This window comes from Thalassophryne amazonica, chromosome 3 (assembly GCF_902500255.1).
Source record: "Thalassophryne amazonica chromosome 3, fThaAma1.1, whole genome shotgun sequence".
In the NCBI taxonomy this organism is placed as follows: domain Eukaryota; kingdom Metazoa; phylum Chordata; class Actinopteri; order Batrachoidiformes; family Batrachoididae; genus Thalassophryne; species Thalassophryne amazonica.
Genome location: NC_047105.1, coordinates 110,958,869 through 110,974,595, shown reverse-complemented (window position 1 = coordinate 110,974,595; position 15,727 = coordinate 110,958,869). Strand labels below are relative to the sequence as shown.

Below are 15,727 nucleotides of genomic sequence, written 5' to 3'. Positions count from 1 at the left end.
TTCACACAAGTGGTACGAAATTAATGCATGCCAGAAATTTTGAACATTTCAAAATTTTCTTTGTGCACTGGAACTCAGCCGCGCCCAGTTTACAAGGACTTTACTCACTGGCATGAACGATTGCGTGCCAGTGCAGGGATCAAATTCATGCAAGTGTCAAGGTGCTTTTACAGTGTTACCAGTGGTCTGCACCTTCTCATTAATCTTCTGCATTTACATTCATGAAGGTGGCTCTTGATCATAGACTGACAATGCTGCGACAACCTCCTCCAGAGTGTTCTTGATTTGGCAAGATGTGACTCTTCCTTCAGCAAGGAAGGAACGCTGTTTCATGTTGCTTAACTCATCAGTATATTCTGTCTTCTTAACAGTGTTTCAAATTGTTGATTTGGTCAATCCAAAAGTTTGTGTTGTCTGTCTGGTAGGTTTATTTATTTATTTTTTCAGCGTAATTATGGTCTTCTTTTCTTGGATCAACACCTATTTGGACTTCATGTTCAGAGTTCCAATGAGCAGTTACCAAATGCTCCAGCCCGTTTTTCTGATTACTTTGCCACTGAATAATGACAGAAACGACCACACCTGGTCATAAATCTGCTTGTCAGTCAATTGTCCAATTACATATGGTCTTTGAAAGTGCCTGTCTTAATAACACTGCGGTTGCCATCCAAGACCTAAGGCAGCTCTCTTTTGTGGAGAACGTGACCAGCACATGATCCCCGACTTGACCTGACCTCTAAAAATGGATGTAATTCCTAAATGGTTAATGTAATACTTTTGTTAAACCACTTGAATTAAAACTTCTTCAAACTGCTTCAACTACATCTTAGTTGCCTTATTTCGAATTGATTATGGGGGTGTACAGAGTCAGAATTACAAAAATTGTCTCACTGTTCAAATACATGTGAACCTGACTGTATGTATCAATTCACCTTCAGAGAAATTAGAAGAATACATGTTCAAATATGTTATGCAGCAACTACATATTCTACAGTTCAGAAATGTTACTTCCAGTGGAGTTTCTCCATGTTATATGCACAGTAAATAGTCTTTCAAATCTTTTTGGTAATGTGGCTGTACTGGAGCCGTGACGTATTACACTTTATGTCATGTAATAACTGCAACTGCAATGTGGCTGCTGTCTACTGTGAGCACAGAGTGAAACCACCCTGTGGGGGAGGTCAGGGGCAATCGTAACACTACAATAACAGCGAGACCGGCATTTTCTTCAATAGGGATAAAGCAGCATCTTGTGATCGTTTCTGTAATTAATCATAATCCTTGTCATCAGATTCAAACTGATTCTGTAGTTGTGCAAGAAGAGCTGTAGATTTTATAGGGGGAAAAAATTAACAAATAAAGTACTAATACTTCTAAAAATAATAACTTTAATATACAAATTAATCAGTATCAGCAGTTTGAAGACACTTTCCCCAAAGTTATTGGACTGTACTTTTTTGGTACTTGAAACCACTTTCCCAGTTTCTCTCTCAACACTGAAAAAAGTTACAATTGCCATTAAAGACTACAGCAAAGTTTTGGGAAGTGTTTTGGAACATAACTCCAGAACATGTTAATTATTCTGTAAATTTGGTCTGAAAGGTTTATTCATCTCCTTTAATCCTGATTTCTGCATGCTGACCTCTCAAGGACCAGTGAACCCCATTAACTGAAAGGAACCAATATCATCCTATGGGATGGATTATGTGTCTGTGTGTGAGAGACAGAAGGATGGAGACAGACTGATTTGTGCAAAGAATGTGCCATTCATGACCTAAAGTATCCTAAAGACTGAATTTTTGAAGTGAACAAGACTTCTGTGTCAATGAGTCAGTTGTTTTGGTTCTACTGTGTTAAAACGTTTGAGGCTTGATTTGCTCAGATTCCAGATAACGAGGCACTAAATTGAGTTTGAAATTCAAACTATGCGTGTTTAGGTGGAGACAATTTTATGGGTGATTTACGAAGACTAATTGCGCAATTGATACCGAGTGATAACATGACTCTCAATTTACCCGTTGATTTACGCTCCTATCCTCATGTTTGGTTATGAACTATGGTAATGGCCGAAAGAACAAGGTTGTGGATACAAGTGGCAGATTTGGTATCTCAGCTTACACCCAGGGACAGGGTGAGAAGCTTGAATATCTGGGAGGGACTCAGACTACAGCCGCTGCTGTTTTGTATCGGAAGTAGCCAGCTGAGGTGGTTTGGGCATCTGTGTTGTGAAAGTGTAGGAACACGGACCCACAACAGGGGGCGCAAATGAACGGACAATGGAGGAAGTCAAATAACAACACTTTACTGTTGTGAATAAGCACAACAAACACAACAGATTACAATAATAGACAAAGAAGTCAATTCACACGTGGGCAGGCTCGAAGATAAGAGACGTCTGTCCAAAGCAGAACCGGAACCACATGATTTCCTCCGCCACCGAACCCCGGGAATACTGGAGCCGCCAAGTCCCGAACTCCCAGGTGGCCACTGCCTCCGCGTGTCGGATCTGGTACTGCTGGCGAGGAACAAAAACAGTTAAATGTGGGTGCGTTTGCACCCAGCAACACGTATGGCGGGAAAACCACCTCCACCTCTCGTCGGAAGAATGTCTGCTATTCAACGCACAAAAGTAACAAAGTGTTAATGTCAAAAAGACAACACAGTCGGCTGAGTACTGTACCTCCTAGGTAGAGCGATATCTCGGCAAAGAGATGGAGATGTCGTCTTGCTGATATACCACTGCTGATCAGATGATTGGTGACATCTGTCGTAGGTGATAAGTGACAGCTGTCACCCCGGCTGCTCCTGTGAGGCGGCAGCGCCCTCTGGTGCCTGGAGCCCGCACTCCAGGCAAGGCGCCCTCTGGTGGTGGTGGGCCAGCAGTACCTCCTCTTCAGTGGCCCACACAACAGGACCCCCCCCTCAACGGGCGCCTCCTGGCGTCCGACCAGGCTTGTCCGGGTGACGGCGGTAGAAATCGTCCAGGAGGGCCGGGTCCAGGATGAAGCTCCTCTTCACCCAGGAGCATTCTTCGGGTCCGTACCCCTCCCAGTCCACCAAATACTGGAAGCCCCGGCCCATCCTACGGACATCCAAGAGCCGGCGCACAGTCCAAGCCGGCTCGCCATCGATGATCCGGGCAGGAAGCGGCGCCGGACCCGGAGCACAGAGGGGTGAGGTGTGATGCGGCTTTATCCGGGACACATGGAAAACAGGATGGATCCGCAGTGAGGCCGGAAGCTGAAGCCTCACTGCGGCTGGACTGATGACCTTGAGGATTTTGAAGGGACCGATGTAACGATCCTGTAGTTTAGGGGAGTCCACTTTTAGGGGAATGTCCTTTGTGGACAACCACACCTCCTGCCCTGGCCGATACGCAGGGGCCAGGGTCCGCCGACGGTCTGCATGGGCTTTTGCCCTCATCCGGGCCTTTAGCAAAGCAGAATGGGCGGCGCGCCACACCCGACGGCACTTCCGCAGGTGGGCCTGGACTGAGGGCACACCGACCTCTCCCTCAACCACCGGAAACAACGGGGGCTGGTACCCCAGACACACCTCAAAAGGGGAGAGGCCGGTGGCTGAAGACACCTGGCTGTTATGGGCATACTCGATCCAGGCCAAATGGGTACTCCAGGCCGCCGGGTGCGTGGCCGTCACGCAGCGCAGGGCCTGTTCCACCTCCTGATTGACCCGTTCTGCTTGCCCGTTGGTCTGAGGATGATACCCGGACGAGAGACTCACCGTGGCCCCCAGTTCCCGGCAGAAGCTCCTCCAGACTTGCGAGGAGAACTGGGGACCGCGATCGGAGACGATGTCTGTTGGAATCCCATGCAGCCGGACGACGTGGTGGACCAGAAGGTCCGCTGTCTCCTGGGCAGTCGGGAGCTTCGGGAGGGCCACGAAGTGGGCCGCCTTGGAGAATCGGTCCACTATCGTGAGGATGGTGGTGTTGCCCTGGGACGGCGGGAGGCCCGTGACAAAATCCAGGCCGATGTGGGACCAGGGGCGATGAGGCACAGGCAGTGGCTGGAGCAGTCCCGATGCCCTGCGGTGGTCAGCCTTGCCCCTGGTGCAGGTGGTGCAGGCCTGGATATAATCCCGGACGTCGGCCTCCAGGGACGCCCACCAGAAGTGCTGCCGGACAACTGCCACGGTTCTACGCACCCCTGGATGACAGGAGAACTTGGAGCCGTGACAGAAGTCCAGGACTGCAGCCCTGGCCTCTGGTGGGACGTAAAGTTTGTTCTTCGGCCCAGTTCCGGGATCCGGGCTCCGTGCCAGGGCCTCCCGGACGGTTTTCTCTACGTCCCAACTCCGTTTTGACTTCGTCTTCATGCACCCGGGACAAGGCATCCGATCTCAGGTTTTTGGTCCCGGGGCGGTAGGTGATCCGGAAGTCAAAACAGCCGAAGAACAGTGACCAGCGGGCTTGCCTGGGGTTCAGCCGCTTGGCGGTCCTGATATACTCCAGGTTCCGGTGGTCAGTGAAAACCGTGAATGGCACGGACGTTCCCTCCAACAGATGTCTCCACTCTTCAAGAGCCTCTTTCACCGCAAGGAGTTCTCGATTGCCGACGTCATAGTTCCGTTCGGCCGGGGTCAACCTGCGGGAAAAATAGGCACACGGGTGAAGGACCTTATCGGCCTCTCCACTCTGGGATAGCACGGCTCCTATCCCTGAGTCCGAGGCGTCCACTTCAACCACAAACTGGCGACTAGGATCGGGCTGCACCAGAACAGGTGCAGACGAGAAGCGCCGTTTCAACTCCTTGAACGTGGCATCGCACCGATCCGACTAGGTGAAGGGGACTTTTGGAGAGGTCAGGGCTGTCAGGGGGCTAACTACCTGACTGTAGCCCTTAACGAACCTCCTGTAGAAATTTGCAAAGCCGAGGAACTGTTGCAGCTTCCTACGGCTGGTGGGTTGGGGCCAGTCTCTCACCGCCGCAACCTTGGCCGGATCAGGAGCGACGGAGTTGGGGGAGATGATAAACCCCAGGAAGGACAAAGAGGTGCGGTGAAACTCACACTTCTCGCCCTTCACAAATAGCCGGTTCTCCAACAACCGCTGCAGGACCTGACGTACATGCCGGACATGAGTCTCAGGATCCAGAGAAAAGATGAGTATATCGTCTAGATATACGAAGACGAATCGGTGCAGGAAATCCCGCAAGACATCATTAACTAATGCTTGGAACGTCGCGGGGGCGTTTGTAAGGCCGAACGGCATGACCAGGTACTCAAAGTGACCTAAGGGGGTGTTAAATGCCGTCTTCCACTCGTCTCCCTTCCGGATCCGAACCAGGTGATACGCATTTCTAAGATCTAGCTTAGTGAATATCTGGGCTCCATGCAGGGGCGTGAACACTGAATCCAACAAGGGCAACGGGTATCGATTACGAACCGTGATTTCGTTCAGCCCCCTATAATCAATGCATGGACGAAGTCCGCCGTCTTTTTTACCCACAAAAAAGAAACCTGCACCCATCGGGGAGGTGGAATTCCGGATCAACCCGGTGGCCAAAGAGTCCCGGATGTAGGTCTCCATTGATTCGCGCTCAGGTCGTGAGAGGTTGTACAGCCTGCTGGACGGGAACTCAACGCCTGGAACCAAATCAATGGCACAATCGTACGGACGGTGGGGGGGAAGGGTGAGCGCCAGATCCTTACTGAACACATCCACAAGGTCATGGTACTCCACCAGCACCGTCCCAAGATTGGACGGGACTCTGACCTCCTCCTTAGCCTGGGAACCGGGAGGAACCGAGGAACCTAAACATACCCGATGGCAGGTCTCGCTCCACTGAACCACTACCCCGGACGGCCAATCGATCCGGGGATTGTGTTTTAACATCCAAGGGAACCCGAGAATCACACGGGAGGTGGCAGGAGTCACAAAAAACTCGATCTCCTCCCGGTGGTTCCCTGACACCACCAGAGTTACTGGTGGTGTCTTATGTGTGATTAGAGGGAGTAGGGAGCCATCTAGTGCCCGCACCTGCACAGGTGAGGTAAGCGCCACCAGAGGGAGCCCTGCCTCCCTGGCCCATCTGCTGTCTAGCAGATTCCCTTCAGAGCCCGTGTCCACCAGTGCTGGGGCCTGCAGGGTTAAATCCTCATAAAGGATTGTAACTGGGAGTCGTGTGGCAATATGGGTATGTCCCACGTGAATGTCTTGGCCCACCCCTAGCCCAGTTTCTAGGGGCGGGCGTTGGTGTTTAACCGCTCGGGGCAGTCCCTCACTTGATGCTCTATTGAGCCACAAACAAAGCACGCTCCGCGGACCAGCCTCCTCTGTCTATCTGGTGGCCTAAATGTGGCCCTGCTCGTGTCCATAGCTTCATCAGCAGGGGGAGCTGTAACCACACGGAGCGTAGAGGCCATGGAGCGTGGGGAGGGCGGAACTCGGTCGGAACCGGAAGGGAGAGGGACGGCGCGTGCCCGGCCACGCCCTTCGTCTCGTTCCCGACGGCGTTCTTCTAACCGATTGTCTAATCGTATAACGAGATCAATAAGCCCGTCTAAATCCCGCGGTTCGTCCTTGGCCACCAGGTGCTCCTTCAGGACCAACGACAGTCCGTTTATGAAGGCGGCACGGAGGGCAGTGCTATTCCAGCCGGACCTCGCAGCCGCGATGCGGAAGTCGACTGCATAAGCAGCTGCGCTCCGGCGCCCCTGTCTCATTGACAGCAGCACGGCTGAAGCGGTCTCTCCTCTATTTGGGTGATCGAACACTGTTCTGAACTCCCTCACAAACCCATCATATGTCAGAAGGAGCCGTGAATTTTGCTCCCAGAGCGCTGTAGCCCAAGCGCGTGCCTCACCGCGAAGCAGATTAATCACATAAGCTATCTTACTAGCATCAGTCGCGTACATGACGGGACGTTGTGCGAAGACGAGCGAACACTGCATAAGAAAGTCCGCGCACGTCTCCACACAACCCCCGTATGGCTCTGGAGGGCTTATGTATGCTTCAGGGGAAGGTGGGAGGGGTCGTTGAGCGACCTGTGGAACGTCACTGTTGCGCACAGGATCAACAGGAGGGGGAGCCGCAGCAGCGCCCTGAGGGCGCGCTTCCACCTGCGCGGCGAGAGCCTCCACCCTGCGGTTAAGGAGGACGTTCTGCTCGGTCATTAGATCCAACCGAGCTGTAAAAGGGATGAGGATTCACTACAACTCACCGATCATTCCTCCTGTTGTGAAAGTGTAGGAACACGGACCCACAACAGGGGGCGCAAATGAACGGACAATGGAAGAAGTCAAATAACAACACTTTACTGTTGTGAATAAGCACAACAAACACAACAGATTACAATAATAGACAAAGAAGTCAATTCACAAAATGTGTCACGTGGGCAGGCTCGAAGATAAGAGACGTCTGTCCAAAGCAGAACCGGAACCACACGATTTCCTCCGCCACTGAAGCCCGGGAATACTGGAGCCGCCAAGTCCCGAACTCCCAGGTGGCCACTGCCTCCGCGTGTCGGATCTGGTACTGCTGGCGAGGAACAAAAACAGTTAAATGTGGGTGCGTTTGCACCCAGCAACACGTATGGCGGGAAAACCACCTCCACCTCTCGTCGGAAGAATGTCTGCTATTCAACGCACAAAAGTAACAAAGTGTTAATGTCAAAAAGACAACACAGTCGGCTGAGTACTGTACCTCCTAGGTAGAGCGATATCTCGGCAAAGAGATGGAGATGTCGTCTTGCTGATATACCACTGCTGATCAGATGACTGGTGACAGCTGTCGTAGGTGATAAGTGATAGCTGTCACCCCGGCTGCTCCTGTGAGGCGGCAGCGCCCTCTGGTGCCTGGAGCCCGCACTCCAGGCAAGGCGCCCTCTGGTGGTGGTGGGCCAGCAGTACCTCCTCTTCAGCGGCCCACACAACAATCTGGTGAGGATGCCCCGGTCATCTCCATAGGAGGTCTTTCAGGCAAGTCCAACCGGGAAGAGGAAGAAGAAGGAAGAAGACCCAAGACATGCTGAAGAGTTGGAGTGCTACTTGGAACTAAATCTGTTTTAAGATGGTGCTCTTTGGTAGAGGGCTAGTACAGATAAAGTCTTGAAAAGATACCAAGGCACTCATCTAATAAAAAAGTTAAAATGCCTTTATTTTATGGGCAAATCATTAAAAAGAAGAAGAAAAAGAAAAAAAAAAGAAAAAGAAGAAAAAGAAAGAAAAAGAAGAAGAAGAAGCCTTCATCAGGAAGTTCCTGATGAAGGCTTCTTGTTGTGTGGGCCGCCAGAAGAGGAGGTACTGCTGGCCCACCACCAGAGGGCGCCCTGCCTGAAGTGCGGGCTTCAGGCACGAGAGGGCGCTGCCGCCACGGACACAGCCGGGGGTGACAGCTGTCACTCATTATCTCTTGACAGCTGTCACCCATCTACTCTACATCATCTCACTCCATAAAGACGAGACGTCATCTCCACCTCGTTGCTGAGATATCGTACTTCTATGGAGGTAACATTCTCTGCCTTTATTGATTGATTCCAAGTGCTATTGTGTTGCAGCTGTCAACCAGAGGACCGGCGTGGGTCGCGACTGTTTCGTCTTACGTCAGATAAGTGGTTACACAGACGCTGCACGAGTGTGTGTTAGAGGTGGAGGTGGCATTCCCACCATTGTTGTTACGGGGTGTACACACACCACACTTGACTGTTTTTGCTCTTCGCCAGCAGTACCAGATCCGACAGTCGGGGACGGTGATCACCTGGGAATTCGGGACTTGGCGGCTCCAGTATTCACCAGGTTCGGTGGCGGCGGAAATCATGTGGTTCCGGCTCTTCTCAGGACAGACGTCTTCTATCCTCGAGCCTGCCCACATGTCACCTTTGTGGATTGACTGTTATCAGATTCTGAGATTGTCTGTATATTCGTTGTGCACCTTCACAACATTAAATTGTTACTTTTTTGGCTCATCTATTGACCGTTCATTTGCGCCCCCTGTTGTGGGTCCATGTCACTACACTTTCACAACACTTCTAGCCGAAACGCGTTGAAGAAGTGCATTTTTTAATTATGATTTGCCCATAAAATGAAGGCATTTTAACTTTTTGATTAGATGAGTGCCTTGGTATCTTTTCAAGACTTTAAGACCCAAGACATGTTGGAGAGATCAGATTTCCCAGCTGACTTGGGAATGCCTTGGAAGCTCCCAGCAACAGTTACAGGACTTATCTGAGAAAAGGGAAGTGTGGACTGAGTTGCTTAATTTCTGGCCATCGCAACTCATATCCAGATAGGCTGCAGAAAATGAATGATTGAACACTGGAGTGACATCGACAGCAGTATGTAAATGAAGATTTTGTGTGTGTGAATGGCTGTAAACTCAAAATGAATTTTTATTAGCCTCTTGCAGGTATGTGCCGTGGGCTTCCACACACGCAAACTCTGCCACTTAACTGAATGTGTTCACGCACTGGCAATTTAAAAAACCTCCTATTTCAGACATTCAATTATGGTTCCATCCACATAATTTAAACAAACTGATGAATAATATTGCTGCATTCTCCAAGTGGAATGCACACACAACTGTCCACCCAGAGCGCGCGCATGCCCACACACAACTGTGCTCACCGAGCTTGGAGCAGTTTGTGGACTTTTGAACAGTCCAAGGAAAACCTGTGCAACAATCATGCCAGTTAATTAGCATGCTGTTATGCCGCACCGCCCAGATTGATGGAATATAGTGAAATGCTCACTAACAGGGGTTTCAACAAACGTGAGCAAAACTCAAATGAAAATCTAGAACACTGTGCTCATAGAGCGCAAACCTCCACCAACACTAGTTTCCAATTCCACAAAATTTTACTTTTGAAAAAAAATTTCAAGGTCAAAGTCCTGTTACAAGTGACTTTTCATAAGCTAAAATTCAATGTGATCAAATATCAGGAGAATGTATTTAGTTCATGCACTTGAAGCAAAGTTTTTTTTTGTGGTGTTGTCAGTTTTTTTTTTTTTTTTTTTCAACCTGTTCAGTTTAAATTGAATTCCTTTTTAGATAATTTTCACAGAACATTGGTTATCTTTGCTATGAATAATTTGTCATTGCTTTTTGGCAGTTGGTTTCTGACTGATAACTGGAAGACAAATTGGAATAAAATTGGAACCTCCATCCAATTTTGGTGGTGTAGGTAAATCCATAACAGAAAAAGAGGGTGACCGAGGCACTTTTGATTGAGATATAATGCAAAATGTACACCAGATGAGCTTTTGCAGGGGTGGTAGCCAAGTGGTTAATGCGTTTGGTTTCAGTGCAGAAGGTTCCAGGTTCAAATCCCACCCCTGCCACATTTCTCCATGTAATGTGATGAATTACATGATGTGATGAATTTTATTTTCTTGCCTGCCGCAGTCTAGTATTCGAGGACTTCAGTTGGTACAGAATGCTGCTGTCAGACTTCTGACACAAAGTAGAAGGTTTGACCACGTTATTCCCATTCTGTCATCCCTTCATTAGCTACCGGTTTCTGCCAGATCGGATTTTAAAGTTTTATTGTTGGTTTATAAAATTGTTCATGGACTGGCACCTTCCTACCTGGCAGACTTGGTTAAGCCCTACGTACCTGCCAGGCCCCTGCATTTGCAGGGTGCAGGGCTTCTGTGTGTTCCGAGGATGAACAAGAAGTTTGTGGGGTATAGAGCCTTCTCCTACCGTGGTCCGACTCTTTGGAACGATCTACCTGCTATTATTTGGCAGTCTGACACGGTGGAGACTTTTAAATCAAGACTGAAGACCCACTTTTTTAGACTGTCTTATCATTAATTTAATTTGTTTGTGTTTGCTTTGTAATTTCCTTTTATTCTTCTGTGTTTTATCTTTTTATTGTGCTTTTCTTGCTTTTAATTTTGATTTTAGATTCATTTGTGTTGTTGTGAATTGTGTGAAGCGCCTTGGGGCGACTTTGTCGTGAGTTGGCGCTATATAAATTAATAAATTAAAATTGAATGTGGAGTTGCGTCAGGAAGGGCATCCAGCTTAAAACCTGTGCCAATTCAACATGCAGTTCCACCTTGGATTTGCTGTGGCGACCCCGAGTGCAAACAAGGGAGCAGACGAAGGGACTTAGTACACCAGATAAGCTTTTCAATATTAAATTCAAATGTCCACAAAATCCACAATCCGGATCAGATCCGGATCAAACTTTGTCAGGTGATAGTGAGTGCCAGTCTGTGCCTGACCTTCAAATATGAGAGTGATTGGGTATGTTTGCTTAAGATATAATGTAAAATATACATTAAAGGGTTTTCAATGTTAAATTTAAATGGCCACAAAATGTGTAATCTGGATCAGATCCGGTGTCGCCAACCAAACGGTCCCCCAAAAAAGCTTCAGATATCTGTTGCTGAGATAGATTATGACTGGAGTGTAGTTTTAAGCAGAATCGAGGTGCTGCTGATGCTCTGAAATGATGCATGCGCAGTGAAGGTATGGGGGACTGATTTTTAGGGGGGGGCCGTTCAGCAGGCAACACTAGATCAAACTTTGTCAGTTGATTAAGGATACTAGCCTGCATAACACTCTGAAATATGAAAGAAATTTGATCTTTTTTGATAGCGTTATAAATTTTGGAAAATTTGTTCAGTGTTAAAGATAGAGACTTTTCCAAGATTTTTCCTGGTTTTGACCTTTGACATAGGACCTTGTAAATTGAATCAGTTCTTCCTATCAGGATATGAATCTTCAGGAAAAATTTCATAATGATGTATGAAAATTTTGGGCTTGAGGCTGTTCACCACCAGTCTAACAAACATAAAATAAACAGGGGCGAAACATAACCTCCCCCAACTTTGTTGGCAACGGTAATATTTAACTTCTATGCATAAAAGCTGAAAATGAAAACAAAATTGCCCCCCTTGTGTCAACCCAAGAGTATAATTTTAAGGGACCGGTTCTGTAAATTTAATTGTTCTTATCATCAACAATTTCTACTGGAGTGAAAAACTGAACACCTGAGAGGTTTTCAGGTTAACCAAAGTCCCCCTTCTCAGTCCTCCCCAACTACTCAATTGTCTAAAAAATAATAGTCACATACGTGAGCATAGAAATATTAGATTCAAGTGGGGTCTTAATTCTAATTGAGACCTTTATTGCTGCTGTAAAAGTCACCACATCCACTGTTAGATGATGCAGCAGGTTCCTAGACAGTATATGCGGTATTATGATGTAAATGTTGGGATGATGTGACCGATCTGACAGGTTTAATACAAAAACTGCACAATGGGTGCTCAAGCAAATTGTGTTCCAATTTTCCCCGGGCTCCCCTATTAGCTCATGAACTCAGCTGGATGCTCACAGATGAGAAGATAAAATCCATTCTCTTGTCAGACAGCAGCCATGTCTATGTTATGTGACAGCTGGCAAGTACTTCTACTTACAAGAACACAGACTGTATTAAAAGAACACTCGAAATCACAGTTTCTGCAGCTTGTCAAATATTGCTCAATGTCCTCTGGAATGACAACAGAAAACTTTCTGCCCGAGGTAACCAGTGACACAAAAGGACATTAATATTATTACTGTTGAGTATAAGCTGGCAACCTTTCTACTACACAAATTAAAAATCATTTGAAAAAGTTAAATACATAAATGACACAAAAGAAATATGGGGGGGGGGGGGGGGCAGTAAAATAAATAGTTAAAGCTATCAATCGAATGATCCATGTTCAGATAGGGTCAATAAAGCTGAACTAGTTCGCATCATGCCTGTCTTTCTATGAAAGCTGTGTGTTTGTTTAATTCATTCAGATTTTGTCTTACACAATCAATATTAAGACGCAAATATGCAGCACTGCTGTCAACATTTGTTGACAAATGACATAATGTATTGTTCTGAATATAAGATGACCCTGATTATAAGACAACTTATGAGACAATGTTTTCAAGACCTTACTCACTCATCTTCAACTGCTTACGCCAATGAAGGGTCACGGGGAGCTGGAGCCCATCCCAGCAGTCATAGGGCGTGAGGCAGGGTACACCATGGACAGGACGCCAGTCTGTCACAGGGCCACGTATAGACAAACACATTCACACCTGCACACCTGTGGACAATTTAAAGTTTCCAATTCACCTAACCTGCATGTTTTTGGATGAGGGAGGAAGCCGGAGCACCCAGAAGGAATCCATGCAAGCACAGGGAGAACATGCAAACTCCACACAGAAAGACCACAGGTGGGAATCAATCCCATGACCTTCTTGCTGTGTGAGGCAACAGTCCGAACTACTAAGCCACTGTGCTGCCCTGTTTTCAAGACCTATTTTTTCAAAAAAGATTTCCTGAAAGCCAAATCTTTTTTAATAAAGGAAATACTTTTATTTGAACATAATTCCAATAAATGCAAATTTTATGGGAAGTCCCTCATTTATTTATTTATTTATTTGTTTATTTTTTGGGAATCACATACTGACACACTATGCTTTTTCAGACTATGGTAAGCTTTTCTGACAATTTTGGGCTCACCATCTTCTAACAGTGCACTCTGTCAGATCACATTTCTTGGCTGCTTGAGAGTGGTATGATTACTCTGCTACATTTGTCACCATGATCTTAGAGGTGCTCTTTTTCAGGATGATCACTGTATTTCTCTGTCATGCAACACTGTAAGCTAGTTAGAGGAGTGGGTCACTTCAGTCCTGGATATTTCATGGATATTTGGTGGCACCAACTGTATATGACATGTAAAAGTCCAGATTGAATATAAGATGACCACATTTGTTCATATGTATTTCTAAGACAAACATGTTGTCTTATAATCAGAAAGATACATTATTTCAAAATTTTTAAAAATCCTCTCATATGCTCGATAAAGATATTGTGGTGTCGTTAGTGAGGTTTCTGAAAACAAAGGTGACAAATTAATGTGGATGCATAGAGCTGCTATATCATAACACTGTTTTAAAATATAACATTTGCAGTGGGCAAGTTATGTAAATGACAGTATTAATAAAAATAATATTTACCTCAACATGGCTTCTGTTAAAGAAAGGCGTGGCATTAGCACAATGTCTCTGTCACCCAAGTCACAAGGAAAGTAATATGAATGGTGGAAAGTATGAATGCATGCTGTTTAGCTACTTCTATAAAGGTCTCTATGTACACAATATTACAGCTATGAGATTCTTTCCTGAGCAGGAAATGAGCAAAGGAACCTCATGTTAATGTGTGAAGTTTCAACACATTGGGCAAAAAAATTTTCCCACTAACTAATGTCAGCACAGTTTGATGCACAATACTGTAATTGTGTGTGAGCATCTCTGTGTGGTACATACTAACAATGTCTGCAGCAAAAAATATCAAACACAAGTCTACCCTAGTGATTCTTAGAACAAATACTGTAATTGCAAGACTAGCAGAGAGTTTCCCCAAGTTAGCTCATTAAAAAGAAATCAAAGCTGGTTTTAGTACAATTATGTCACACTATGCCCTCTCATCAGCAAAAGAACCAGAAAGTCTTCAGCTGTAAGCTACAGCTTGACAGCAAATCTTCTGCCCCTAAATTACAAGTGTGGAGAGCTGGCTGTGTTTTAGAAAGTCTGACAGAAACACCAGAGGGTCATTGTTAAAAAAAACCAAATACTTGCAATACAATTAAAAACAAAGCCAATGCAATGCGGCACTCGGGAAACGTAGCGCACAGATTCTATGAGATGATACTGATGTTGCACGTGTGAAAGAAGCTGAGTCAATGTCACCATGCTAGCAGCTAATGTACAGTGTGTGCGGGTTGGTGGGAACTGCGGCGATCAAAGCACAGGCGGTTTGACACTAGTACTTGTCTCCGCCCTCAGTAGCTACATGGAGAGATGCTGAAGTTTCTCCATTACAACGTGATGTGGGCACGGCCTCCTGTGGCGCCGGGCTGGGCTGCTGTGGCTCAGCGGGTAATGCGGCTGCCTGGGCTCCAGCGTCCGCCACCGGTTGGCTTATCTGCATTCTGACAGGGAGCTCTGTGACTGCAGCTGTACGTCCCTCAGATCCCTCAGGGCCAGAGGACGATGCGATGGGGTTGGAGGCTACCACTGGAGCTGCAGGGTTACCAGGCGCGCCTGCTGCAGAACTGCTCGCCATTGAGTTGCTGTGGTCATGTGCTCTCAGCCTCTTCATCATGGTGGTGACTCGCACTGCTTTCTGTGAAAGGATAAAACAAAACTCAACTGAAACAAGAAGGGACTCTCATGGAGAGTAAAATTTGCCTCCTTAGTTTGATACAGATTAATGTACAACAATTATTATGGTTCAGTGTTACCAGTGTTGGGAGTAACTAGTTGCATGTAATGGATTTACATAATTACATTGCAAAATAGATAACATTGTAATCCATTGAAGTTACTGAGGAAAAAAAGCATTTAATTAAATTACAGTTACTTGTGAAACTTTAATAATAATAATTAGGGATGTCCTGATCCGATCACATGATCGGAAATCGGGCCCGATCACGTGGTTTCAGACTTGATCAAAATCGGACGTTGCATCCCGATCAGGAATCCGATATAGATTTTATCCTCATTATTTTGATCAGCACTATTTCAAGCTCATTATTGCAGATTAATGGGCCTTTTGTGCGTCGGAAGCGTCAGAGGCGCCAAGAATCGGTCTAAAAAGCATTATTTTCGATGAGACGTGTTGCTTTTTAGAGGTGTCAGAAGCATCGCGTCAAAAGCTCTGAGCTGTGACGTAGCTTCGCACTGTCCAATAGGAACGACGCGTCGGGCCAAAAC

General features: G+C 46.7%; 1 protein-coding gene across 1 annotated transcript in view; it reads right to left on the bottom strand.

The window, feature by feature from the left end:
- Positions 1-13,728: 13,728 nt before the first annotated feature.
- LOC117507433 (caM kinase-like vesicle-associated protein) overlaps positions 13,729-15,727 on the bottom strand; it is a 199,607-nt gene continuing 197,608 nt past the window's right edge. Inside the window, exon 11 of the mRNA XM_034167303.1 lies at positions 13,729-15,137. Coding sequence (XP_034023194.1) covers positions 14,775-15,137 — 363 coding nt within the window. The 3' untranslated portion in view covers positions 13,729-14,774. The remainder of the gene's footprint in view (positions 15,138-15,727) is intronic.